This window comes from Moschus berezovskii, chromosome 3, assembly GCF_049115385.1.
Source record: "Moschus berezovskii isolate FMDL1 chromosome 3, NW_MosBer_1.0, whole genome shotgun sequence".
Classification (NCBI taxonomy): domain Eukaryota; kingdom Metazoa; phylum Chordata; class Mammalia; order Artiodactyla; family Moschidae; genus Moschus; species Moschus berezovskii.
In genome coordinates, this window is record NC_142462.1 from 127,017,046 (window position 1) to 127,029,607 (window position 12,562).

Here is a 12,562-nt window from a genome sequence, read left to right on the forward strand (position 1 = left end):
CCAGGCTCTAGGGGTCTGTGGGCAAGGTGGCCAGGCCAGCGTCCACACCGAGCAGGTGGGGGGCATGTGGCAGTGCGTGGCCCTCTCCTTGGGGACCCTTCTGAAAAGGGCACCCAGGACTTCAGAAAGCAGTGAAAGACCTTCTCCCTGCAAGGCCGGGGCGGTGCACCCCAACCCGGGGCCACCAAGCTGGGGGGAACAAAGTTGGCCATGATGACACGGAGCCTGGGGAGGAAGTTCTGGGTGACCAAGCCCCTCCGGACGGGTTAACCTGGGGGAGGCGAGGGCTGGCCAGTAGCCAGCTCTGCACGGCCATCCTTGGAGTAGAGCAACTTTCACACAATAAATACAAACAGAGCTGAGGTTTCTCCAGGGACCAAAACAAACAAGTCAATTTGGTTACCTGCTTTGGTTACCTAAGCAAGCTGATCTGAACTCACAGTTTGAGCAAAACATCTAAATACGATACAGGGAACTCCTGTTAGCACCAGGTTTCCCAAACAAAGAAGCCAAAAAAGCGAAGAAAAAGGGCTGCAACAGGAATTCTTAGTGATTATACACTAACCAGTCTGTGCGCGGCACATTTTATTTCTATAAAACTATTACAAAATATTCAAAAATACATTTTAGTAAATTTACAGCAGTTATTTCTCAACTTATTAATGCAAAAACAGCCTTTGTTTTTCTCTGTACAAACTACAGGCTCCAGCCTTGTGGGCTCATCACTATGTGCGCTTTTAAAAAATATTATTTTCTAATAAATTCTTTGAAGTTAAAAATAACAGAGTTCTTCCAGTTTGTCCATGAAAAAAAAAAGTATGTGTGAGTGAGTGTGTAACAGTCTTGACTTCCAAGAATGTGGCCAAAATGGTGATGACAAAGCAAATATTAAACCCAGAAGACAATACAGGAGATGGCCGCGACATTGGAAGCTAGTTAAATTAAAATAATATATTTTCATATTTTACACTATTTCAAAAATGAAATGTAATTCAGTTAAGTATTGATCTCTCAAAAATCTAATTTACAATTCTGTGTATAAAAATATAATTTGTGGACCCCCATGAAGCATGTTTTAGTTTACACTTGCCGAAAAGCAGGAGCGTTGCAAAGGAGGAGTGGAGAGGACAGGATTCTGCTTTCTGAAAGTCAGGACGAGGGGCATGTAGAAAAATAGACTCTGAGCAGGTGGCTTGGCCTCACAAAATAATCTTTCCCCCTGTGAGCACAGTTCACATGGTAATAATAAATTATCCAAGAAACAAACTATTTAAGGCTCTTGAAGGTCCGGTTCATATTATTTTAAAACATCTATTCATACCAAACAAATAAATAGCCAGGAGAGGTGAAAAAAAAAAACCAAAATTAAAACAAGAATCAAAAAATTCAAAAATATATATATATATAAACTAAAGACGACGACAGAATTTCTCGGGGTCTTTGATTCCTTATAGTCTACTTTGGACTGTCCTACTTTATTCTTATTCTTACTCTTATTATAATTAAAGTCTCATTGCGTGCGCTGTTTCCGTGTGTCCTTTGCGGTGTCCGGCCCCCCCAACCCCGCCCGCCCCGCATCCCCCCGGTGCCCTCCCCGGCCCCCGTGGCCTTCAGCTGGACTTGACCGCCATGCCCAGCGGGTGCAAGGCCTCGCTGTCCAACAGCCAGGTGCCTATTTGGTAGAGCAGCTCCGAGTACCAGTGGATGCCCGCGGCGCCCGGCGCGTCGGCCGCCCCCGGCGCCCCCGGCGCGGGCGGGGGGACGCGGCCGCCGCCGCCGCCGGCTCCGGCGCGGTCCGTGCGCCCGGGCGCCAGCGCGGCCAGGAGCGCGTGCGCCAGGCGGTAGGGCGCGAAGGCCCCGTGCGCCCAGCTGTGCTCCTCGATGACCGCGTAGCAGGAGGCCAGCACCCGGTTGATGAGGATGGTGCCGTGCGCCGTCAGCGGCGCGTAGGCGCCCGCCGTCTCCTCGCGCAGCGTCACGCTGTGCACCGCGGCGGGCAGCAGCCGCCGGGCCCCGCCGCGCTCCGCCACCACGTACACGTGCTGGCCCGGCCGCACGCGGCTGGCGAAGAGCGCCCGGCGCCCCGGCGCGCCCCCGCCCGCCGCCGCCGCCGCCGCCGCCGCCCCCTCGGGCGCCCCCGCGGCCGAGCCGTTGTGCGGCGCCACGAAGAGCAGGTGCGCGGCGGTGAGCAGCAGGCGCTCGCGAGGCTCCCGCGTCTCGATGGCGTAGAAGACCTTCTTGGCGCCGCGGTCGCGGTCCAGGAAGGTGAGGAAGTCGCTGTAGAGCAGCCGGCCCTCGTCGTCGGCCGCCAGCACGCGGTCCCCGGGCCGCAGGTCCTTCACCAGCTTGGTTCCGCCCTGCTCCAGGTGCACCGTGGCCGAGCCCGGGAAGCAGCCGCCCGACTTGGCCGCCACCGAATTCTCTGCGGGGAGGGAGAGGCGAGACAAGGGGAGACGGGGGAGGGGGGTGGCGGTGAGTCCCGAGGAGGCGCCGGTGGAAAGCGTGGGGGGCGCACGCTTGGCGTCCCGCGCGCCCAGGCCAGGGATGCCCATGGCTCCGGGGCGCCGGGGAGACAGTAGTCCGGCCCGGGCGCGCGCAGACCTCCCTCCCCCATCCCCGCCCCGGAGGCCGATTTCAGATGCAGACGCATTCCTTAACGACTCTCTTAGGGCTGGACCGGCGGTGCCAAAGGTCGGGTGGCGTCTCCGGCGGGAGGCCGGTTCCCCTCCTTCCCTTCTGCCTCCCTCACCCCCACCGCCGGCTCCACACACACCCCACCTCGCCGCGAATTCACAGGGTATTTGCTCTCCACTTGGAGTCCTCAGGAAGCCTCCTCGAGCTTATCCGCGCGCCGGGGCGCACCCTCCTTTCCTCCCGCCTCGGCGGGGAGCGCGACGCCCCTGCCTTCGTGCACTCCGCACCCAGGCCGCGCGGCTGGCACCCTGGGCCGCCCACCCCCAGCGCCCAGCGGGGTTTGAGTGGGGGGGCTTGGGGGTCGGCCGGCTGGTGTGTGTGTGTGTGTGTGGGGGGTGCGGTGAAAAATAGCTGTAGTAGTTGTAGCAACTGGACAAACATTCCAGAGCTTTGCCCGAGGTGTGAAAACCCGGGGCTGTGTGGATTTTCTAATTAAAATCCAATAAAGGCCTCGCCATTGTCATTGTGATTTCTGCACCAAACGGGAGGCGCTCTTGGAAGAGGGGACCCTTCCATCCCGTCCCCCCGTCCTCCCCACTTTCTCCGCGCGGGCCGCCCCTCCCTGTTTGCTCAGGTGCAACGCCCCTCCCCCCGCCCCCCCACCCCCGGCGATTCACACGCGGGCCCTCCAGAGGCCCGGGCCTCACAAGCACTATTTGCACAGCCAGGCCTCTCTTGCAAGCACTCAAGATGTGTATTTGAATTTTAAATGGCGGGGCCTGCTCCGCGCTCGGGAAGCCCCGGGTTCTCAAGGCCCCTTGACTACCGGCTTTCTCCGGCCTCCGTCGCTCTCTGAGGCTCACTGTCCCCGGGACAATAATCCCGGGGAGTCGGGCGGCGCGCGGGGGGCCGGGGAGGAGGGGAGGAAGGCCCCCCGTCTTCTTTGCATTCCAATCTCCGGGATCAGGCTTTTGGCAAATAGAGATCGCCAGAAAGAATCTTCCTGCTGGAATTACTGAGGGTATTTAATCTTCTCATCGTTTTCTCGAGCATGAAGTGCAGGGGCCGGCCTTTGGAGGCCCGCCGCAGCCGCCCGCAATGCGCCCGGGACTCAGGCGAGCCCGAGTCGTCGAGTCGCACGACCCTGCCTGACACGCACCTCCCCGCGCCCGGCCCGCGTGCGCGGAATGCCAATGAGCGGCTCTGCTGCGCGCCCGGCCCCGCGCCCCCGCCGGGGTCCCAGGCCGGACGACCGCCGCTCATTTGCGCGGAGACCTCGAGGGACCACCCCCCATCCACCCCAGCCCCGCCAGGGGGCACCCCGCCGACCGGGTGGCCAGGAGGGGGCCGCGCGCCGCGCCTCAGTTTGGGAGCCCCGCGCAGGGGCGGGGGTGGGGGGGGCGCGCGCCTCCGCGCCGTCCAGCGGCTGAGACCCTTTCTCGGGCTATAAGCCCAGACCTTCTGCCCACCCGTCCACACCTTGTGTGCCAAGAAGTCATTATTTTCCTTTCCTCCAAAGTGTGTCGACATTTCGCCAAGTGTTTTTCCTAACATGTGCTAGGAAAACACGGGTTAGGAGACAAACAGGCAAACCCAGGCGTGGGGGAGACGCAGCTCCTCCGATATCCCCTGTGGACTGCTCTGCAGAAGGCTCAGCTTCTGCAGGGAGGTGGCGGGACAGCCCGGCCGAGTCGGGGCCTGCGCCCGCGCGCGCGCACGCCTGCCTCCCGGAGCTGTTCCTCGCCCGCAACAGCGAGTGGCGTTGCAAGCCCAGGGAAGCGGCCTCGCGGCGCAGGGCAGCCCGGCTGGTTCCCGGGGAGGACGGGCGCTCCGGGCTGGCGCCCTCCAGATGTTGGAAGCCGTAACTACTGGCTTTGTGGTCGGCCGCCGGGCCTCGTCCCCCAGGCCGGGTGAGCCGGGTTAGCCTCGGCTCCGGCGGGGCGGGGAGGGGCCGGGGTTTCCACCCGGGGCGGCTCCTCCCGCGCAGGGCGGGGGCGGAGTGGGGAGTGGTTCCTTCTTAAGCCCTCCGGAGACAAAGGCTCCCGGCCAGAGCTGGCTGTCTGGGCTGGGCTGCCCTCTCTCACCAGGAAAGTCCCCCCACCCCCAATCTTTCCTCCCGGTCTCCTGCCACCTGCACTGGGAGCTCCGGAAACTGGGCTGGAGAAAGGCTCGGGAAGCCAGATGCCCTCTGCATCTGGATTCCGAGGACGCGGGCCTCCGCAGCCTCCAAGGTGGGCACGGCGAAGGGCCTCAGAGAGCACGGCCGCCCCCCGCAAACAGCAGTCAGCCCCCAGGGCCCTCCCTGCCCGTCCCCCACCCATCTTCCTCTGGCCCTGGAGTCAGCCTGTGGGGTGCAGAGCTGGAGGTGGGCGGGAGGGGGGCGTGCTGCCGGCAGGGGCGGGCCCGGCCCTCACCTGCTTTCACCGAGCAGTGGATGTGTGCCTTGGACTCGTAGTAGACCCAGTCGAAGCCGGCCTCCACGGCCAGGCGCGCCAGCATGCCGTACTTGCTGCGGTCGCGGTCCGAGGTGGTGATGTCCACGGCGCGGCCCTCGTAGTGCAGCGACTCCTCCGAGTGGTGCCCGTCCTCGTCCCAGCCCTCGGTCACCCGCAGCTTCACGCCCGGCCACTGGTTCATCACGGAGATGGCTAAGGCGTTCAGCTTGTCCTTGCACCTCTGTGAGGAGAAGGGGACACCCAGGGGACGTTAGCATCCGGGTCTGCCAGCCACCCCCACCGCGGGCCACCCTATGCCACCCCTGCCCCTGTGTTCAGCCCAGCCCCCCAAGATGCAGACTATGCAGAGAAGGAAGGCGCGGGCACTCGGGTAGGAGGGGTCCTGGCATCTGGGGGACGAGTCAGTTCCCTCGGAGACGGCCTGGGGACTTTCTCTGCCTCTGAAACAGCAGAGGCCCGGTCGTGGCCCGAGAAGCAGATGAAATTTCTCTGCAACAAGTCAACTGTGTGTTTCTGGATGATGGCCGCCGGCCCGCACCCTCGGCCAGGGTGCCCTCCAGCCCTGCCCTCTCCTGCTTGGCCACATCACCCGGCACCTGTGCGAGGCTCCGCCCCTCTCCCTGGACAAACCCCTCATCCGGAGGCCGCAGAGAGGCCCGGGGCGCAACTGTGCCGAAAAAGAAAAATACACTGTCTGCTACTCAAAGAATTAAAAGCCTTGCCTTATCTCTGTGCCCTCGCTCCTGCCCTGTGCCTATCTGGGGCGAGACTTAAGCCAAAGGTAGAGAGGCAGGTGGGCCGCTGATAGCGACTCGAGGGGCGGGGGAGCCGGGAGTGAAAGGCAACCAGGTGACTTATAATTTTCTATAAGGCCAGGGCCGGATGGCAAACATTCTTTATCTGGACAGCCGCATTCCTTTTCCCCGTGGAACTCTTTTTTTTTTTTCCCAGCTTTTCTGCGGTCTGATTGTGACTCTTGTTTTCCTTAACCTATTCCCTTCCCCCCTCTTGTTTTCTTGGCCGGCTCAGAATGGTGTCCTGCAAGTTTGAAGAGCAAACTTAAGAGCTGAAGGAGGGGTGTGGAGGGGTGTGGAGGGGATTGGGGATGGGGGATGGGTGGGGGAGGGGGAAGGGTGAAGCGGAGAGGCTCCGGGGCGGGGCGGCCTCTGAGCCCTTGCCTCGGGGAGCCTCCTTCTGGAAACCGTCCTTGGGGCCCCCCTTCTCCCCACAAGGAAGCTGCTTTCTTTGTGGGGTAAAGAAACAGTGAATAGGCGGGACTTGAGCCAGGGCAAAGGACTGCTGCCGCTTTTTTGTGGGAGTTCCCGCAGGATTCTTGGGTCCCATTCAGATAAGGATGCGAGAGAGCCTTGGATCACGTGTGCGCTGCTGTGGACAGTAACTCACAGCACTGCGGCTGGTGGGTGCGGGACTGCAAAATGGGGGAGTGGTGACCAAGTCAGGATGGGGGCTTCCCCCAGAGAGGCAGGCTCGAGGGGGAGGTAGGTGACAACTCCAAGCTGACTTCTGCAGTGGGCGGGGCTGACCTCCTGAGGGGACCCCGGTCACCGAGATGACACGACGCCCCCCGCCAGGACCCTGATTATGGCTGGCTGGCTGGCTGGGCGGGGGCGGGGGGCTTTTCCTACGGAGTCGTGGCGGGGGGGTTTGCCGAGAGCTCTGGCAAGGACTGCTGCCGCTTTTTAAGGGGACGTGACCGATTGCGCAACAGGAAAAGTCTGTGTATTTGGCAGCAATAAATGCCAGTCTATGGTTGTAGGGTTAAACATACAACAAATGTGTGTGTTGTGGGGGGGTGATGCGGGCAGAGGACTAGGGGGCGGCCCTGGAAACAGGTCAGCGCTTGCAGGTTTCTGGGCCCGCCAACATTTTCTTAAAAAAAAAAAAAAAGTCGGAAGGACAGAGTTTGAGTGAGGTCATCTCGAGGACTGAACGCGTTTTACATGAAAATCAATCAGTAAACCAGGGGCAGTTTCGAGCTGGGATGTGGAGCGCGCTGCGCAGGCGCACACCACAGCGCGCACACGCAGACACTCGCCTCCCGAACCCCCATGGCACCCCGGCTCCCTGCTTTCGGGGGGCAGGCGGAGCTTTTTGATGGCTTCCTCGGGGGCCGCTGGCGAGGGGAAGGGCGGGCTGGGGAGCACCTGTACCGGCCCCCCGCCTTCTGAGCTGCGCCACCCGGGCAGGCGATGGAGAAGCCGGGCGAGGAGCCCCGGGGCCGCGCCAGGGCAGGCCCGAGTCGGCGCCCCGCACCCCACGCGCGCTCCCCCCGCTCGGCCGGGCGCCGGGGGCGGGGGGGCCTCGGCCCCGCGGCTGCAGGACGCTCTGCGCCCCGGCAGGGCGGGGTCGTCGCAAGCAGAGCCGGGAAGGCTGGGCCGGTGATCAATTCACTGGGTCGTGTGCCGCGAATCAAGCCCGCCTCTGTGCAGCCACCGTGAAGCCCGGCGGGGCCGGCGGGCCCGGCTTTGTGTCGGCGGAAGGCCGAGCTGTTCCCCACGCCTGGGCTCCCGCCGCCTCCCCCGTCTGCGCAGCCGCTCCGCAGCCCGGGGAGCCGAGCGGGGGCTGTCGCCGCCGACGGGCTTCCCCGGCGCGGGGGAGGGGTGCCCCAACTTCACAAGGGTACCCTCCAGTCCCGCACGCGCCTCTCTCCACGCCTCCGCCCCACTGCAGAAAACCAGGCCCCTCCCGTGGAACCCATCGCGGAGCGCCGCTCCCCGGGGGCCGCCACGCACCCCCCGGAAACCTGGCGGTCCCCGCCGCAGCCCCCGGCCGGCCCCCGGCGGCCCCCTGCCCCCTCGGAGCCCCGGCACCCGCGGCCGGCCTGCGGGGAGAGCGCGTCGGTCTGCGCTCCCCCCTCCCCGCCCCGAGTTAATATTAACTGGCGCGCCTGCGTTCCTGAACTGCTCTCAAAGTTCCACTGGGGACGATCTCGCCATGGTTGAGGGACTTGGGCGGCAGTCCCATTAGAGAGACAGGGACTCACAGAGACGGGGGGCGGGGAGGGACACGCACCTGAGAACAGTCTGGGCGGTTATCTTAAGTGGGGGGCCCGCGGGGCGCAGGTGCCCGCTCTCCCGCTTCGCCGGCTCAGTCCTCCCCGCCCAGGTCTCCCACCTTCCGCGCTTTAACTCTTGGGACGGGGGAGCGGTAAGGACGCGGTGGCGGAGAGCAAGGGGCACCTCTCAGGCCGCCCCCCGGCCAGCCGTCCCATTTTCAGGGGGCGCTGGCGGGGTCCCGGCTACGATCCTGGCCCGCCGTGCCCCACCCCGCCCCCTCGCCGGCTGCCCCTCCCCCCTCCTTTTGTGTTGGGAACGGGAATAGCCACTGCCCGAGGAAAAAAAGTATTTGTTTTCGTTTCGTTCGTCTGAGGGAAGTTGACAGAAGGTCAGAAGTTCAAATGCTGCCAGCGCACACGGCGGCCGGAGCGGCCCAGCGTCGGGGCGCGCGGCCGTGGGTCCCGGCGGGGGCGGCTAGGGGCCCGGCTGGGGGCTCGGCCGGGCGCCCTGGCCCGCGAGGCGCCCCCGCCCGGGAATCGGCCTGACCCCTCCCGCCCGGTACCGCCCGGTGCTGCCCCCGCCAGCCTGACCGTCGGAGCGCTGTCGGGAGCCCTTGGCCGAGCCCGCGCTCGGGCGCGTGGAGGGGCCGGCGGGAGGCCGCGGTCCAGCCCCGCGCGCACTGAAACCCGAGCCGCGGGATCGATAATCCGGGAGTAAGTGGAGCCGGGATGCGTCTGCCCCGGTGCGCGGCTCCGCGCGCTCGGCCCGGGTGGCGGGGCGGCGAGGCTCGCGGCCCAGGCAGGGTGCGGGCCGGGGACCCCGCGCCGGCCCCGCGTGGAGCGCGGCGCACGCCGAGCCCTCTGGCTCGGGGACCTCCGGCGCCCCCACCCCGCCGCTTTCTCCGGGCTCGCGCCCCTCTCCCCCGGCTCCGAGGGATCCCGGGAAGGCCCCTTCCGTCCCGCGGGGGTCGAGCGTGAGCCGGGGGTCGGAGCCCCGCACGCGCCGGGCCCCCCGCGGCCTGCGCAGAGTTAACTGCGGCTCTCGCCGCTCCCGGCACCGGCGCGCGCGTCCGCACTCGCGGGCCAGATTTAAGGTGGTCGCGAGCAGATGCGAGCGAGCGGGGGAGAAGGACCTTCTCCTCCCCCGCTTCCTCGCCGCCCCCTGCCCGTCCGCGGAAGCCCGCTGCCCCGCCGGGCCCTCGCCCTGCTCGGCTCCTCCGCAAGGCCGGGCAGCAGGCCGGGGAGCGCCGCGGCCCCGGAGTTGGCTCCCGGGTCGCTCCCGCCCCCAGCCTCCCCCGCACCAGCGCCCCGCCAGCGCCGCTCCGTCAGCGGCGGTGCGCTCCTGGCCGTAAAGGTAGGACTCGAATATTTTAATAGGGCAATAAAAAGGATGTTGACCTATATTCCTCAGGAAATCCATTTCTAGCTTCAGTCCTACGTGCGTGGAGTTGGCGGAAAGTCTCCCACTGGCGGGGAGATGGGCAGTCAGGAGTCTTCAGCGGAGGTAGGGAGGGCGACAGGAACGCGCGTTTCGCTCTGGTTCGTCTCTCCAGCCCCCTCCCGCTGATACCGAGTCTCTCCTAATTCCGAGGCAAGCAGGTTGAAAACTAGCGTGATGCAATGCCAGTAAGTTCTAAGTCCCTCCCCTCAAGTACCGCGGGCTCGGGAGAATCAGAGGGCATCCTTAAATATCGATACATTCACACTCGGATGGGCACAATCGCCCGCGACCAGGTGGCGGTGGAAGCTCTGTGACCCGGGCAGGGGCCAGCCCGGCCGCCTCTGGAACCCCTAGCCTTTGTCAGCACTGCCCGTGGAGGGGCTTCGGTGGGGGGGGGACAGAGTGGGGGTAGCGGTGGGAAAAGAAAAGCACAGAGGAGAGAGGCGAGGGGGACGCGCAGAGGCTACACCTGCCCGGCGACCCGGACACCCCTTGACGTTGCCTCCTCCCTCGGTGCCCACTCCCAACTTGGAAAGGACAGATGACCCCAAAGGGAAGGTCTCCCCAAGTTTCCAGCCAGAGCCAGGCAGGTTGGAAAGGCCATCCCAGCAGGATGCATGCGGTCAGGGGCTCCCGTGGACCGCATCTCCTGGCGTCCTTACCCCCCACCCCCACCCGCAACTTGTCCATCTGGACCCTTCACCTCCATTCCCCTCCAGGAAGAGGAAGGCACCCGGAGGCCCGGCAGGTGGGTGGGGAAGGAACGGGCAAAATCGCCTTTCTACCTGCCTGAAGAGCAAACAGACCGAACTGCATGGTTACACATAACCCCTTGAAAGCAACACATTCCACGCCCCGCGCTGGGTTTCTACCTGAGTCATCAGCCGGTCCGCTCCAGTGTTTTCTTCATCCTTAAATATGATGTCGGGGTTGTAATTGGGGGTGAGTTCCTTAAATCGCTCTGAGTTTCTGGTGATCTTCCCCTCGTATCTTCCACTGGCCCCTAGGGTCTTCTCGGCCACGTTGGGGATAAACTGCTTGTAGGCTAAAGGGGTCAGCTTTTTGGGGTTCCGCCTCTTGCCAAATCCCCTGCCCGGTCCGCACGCCAGCCCCGAGTACATCAGCAGCGAGGAGACCAGCAGCACCAGCAGACATCTCGCCAGCAGCAGCATCTCGTCCATGGAGCCCGGGGACCTGGCGGCCGGCCGGCGCAGGTCCGAGTGCGCGAGGGTGCGGGTGTGCGAGTGTGCGCGCTCTGCCTCCCTCGCTCCGGCTGGCTGCTGGCGCCCGCGCGCCCTGCCTCGCTCTTTCTTTTCCTATATAACCTTGCCCGCCACCGCCGCTGCGGGGGACTCGCCACCGATCCGCACCCAGACGGGGGCTGGGACGGCAGGCTGCTGGCCGCTGATAACGGAACGCATCGGAGTTGGGGCTCAAGACAGCCGGCAGAAGACAAAAAGAGTCTGATTTTAAATGGTTGCAAGCCCGAGAGCTTGTGCGAGAGGCTGTCTTCAGTGCTATATTATAGCTGGCAGGGCGGATCTGATTGGCCGAAGCCGCACAAGCTTGTCTTCTGATGTTTAACCCTAAAAAAGACTCATTTTTCCCCCCTCTGTTGCTGCCATGGCTTTATTTTTACCTGAAGGCTTCTAGTTGAGAGAGGAAAACGTCTTCACCGAGACAAAGGTGAGCGGGAGGGAGGAGGCAGGCGGATGAGGATAACCTCAGTCCCCCCTGCCCTGCACACACCTCCCGTCCCCCCTTCCCTTTCTCCAGAATGGTAGGTGCTTCAGTTAAAACCAACTTAAGTTTTTAAAGGACAATCTCGACTCAGCGTCCCCCACCCCCAAGCTTCCATCACCAAACAGTCTCTCAAATGTTTGTTGGGCAGAGCTGCCCAGGTCTTATTTAAATGTTTTCCCAGGGACTTTATCATGCAGGCCAGGTCTCCCTGCAGTTGAAAGACAGGGGTGTGTGTGGGGGTTTCCTTGCTCCTCCTGAAGGTTCCAGTCGCAGCAACTGGCCAGGATGCGCATCACACACCATGTGGTGCTGTTTGAGGAGCTTCTGACACCTGAGGACAACTTGAACCTGCTGCTGTTTATCGTGCTTTGGTTAATGCATTATTTTTAACGCCCTGAAAGTAGAATGGAGATGAGCTCAGGGGCTGGTGCAGAGTGAGCTGAGGGGATGGGCCGGCCGGCTGGGCCCAAGGGGTCTGGGGGGCTGCACCCCAGCTCAGAGCAGGGGACGGTGCTGGTGCCTGCGTTTTGGGCGGAGGCCCACTGTGCTGGGGGCGGGGGGCAGCGGTGAGTGGGCAAGGCTGTGCACACACTGCCCCCACGATTGCATCGATCGGAGCAAAGTGCAGGCCAGGGATGAGGTGAATGTGGAATTCAGGCTCCTTGCACATCACGCTGAGCTGGCTTTCCCTGGAGCTGGGCAAGCCAGTCCTCGTGCCCCAGGGGCTGCAGCCTGGGGTGGGGCAGGACGCTGGGGCACATCATCCTGGTCAGAGAGGGGCGTCCAGGAGCGGGCTCAGTGCTCAGGGCCGGCAATGCTGGAGCCCTCAGGTCCTGCATTTAAGGAACAAACTCAATCTTATTTCAACCAGAAAAAGAAAAGCAAAGATTCCCCCCCACCTTTTGCAGAATATGCCCTCCTTCTGGGCCCTGCCCTATCGCTCAGACACAGTAACTGCACCAGAGCGGGGTGGGGGCGGGGCTCTCCACGTGGAGGGGACGGAGCGAGGCCTGGGGCTCACTCTGCCAGTTAAGAGCTGGGCCCCAGCCATGGTCCCGGCAAGCTCCACGAAGACACGCTTTCCTGGGGGTGGCGTGGAGGGGGCATCATTGGAGTCTGCAGTGTGGCCCTCGCAGACACCTGGCATCACTGAGACTCTGCCGTCCAGGAGCCCCTCCCCCTCTCCATGCTGGCCTGTGGTTCCTGGGGCATCAACCCAACTTCCTCAAGGCCTCCCAGTGGGACAGAAGCAGAAGGGTCACACCGGCCTGG

At 63.4% G+C, this 12,562-nt stretch overlaps 1 protein-coding gene across 1 annotated transcript; it reads right to left on the reverse strand.

The window, feature by feature from the left end:
- Positions 1-1,609: 1,609 nt before the first annotated feature.
- On the reverse strand, positions 1,610-11,038 carry SHH (sonic hedgehog signaling molecule). Its single transcript, XM_055420342.2, has 3 exons — positions 10,420-11,038; positions 5,049-5,310; positions 1,610-2,422 (listed from the first exon to the last, which is right to left on the reverse strand). The coding sequence occupies exons 1-3, from the start codon at positions 10,726-10,728 to the stop codon at positions 1,611-1,613; spliced, it is 1,383 nt and encodes a 460-aa protein (XP_055276317.1). The 5' UTR covers positions 10,729-11,038; the 3' UTR covers position 1,610.
- Positions 11,039-12,562: the final 1,524 nt, after the last annotated feature.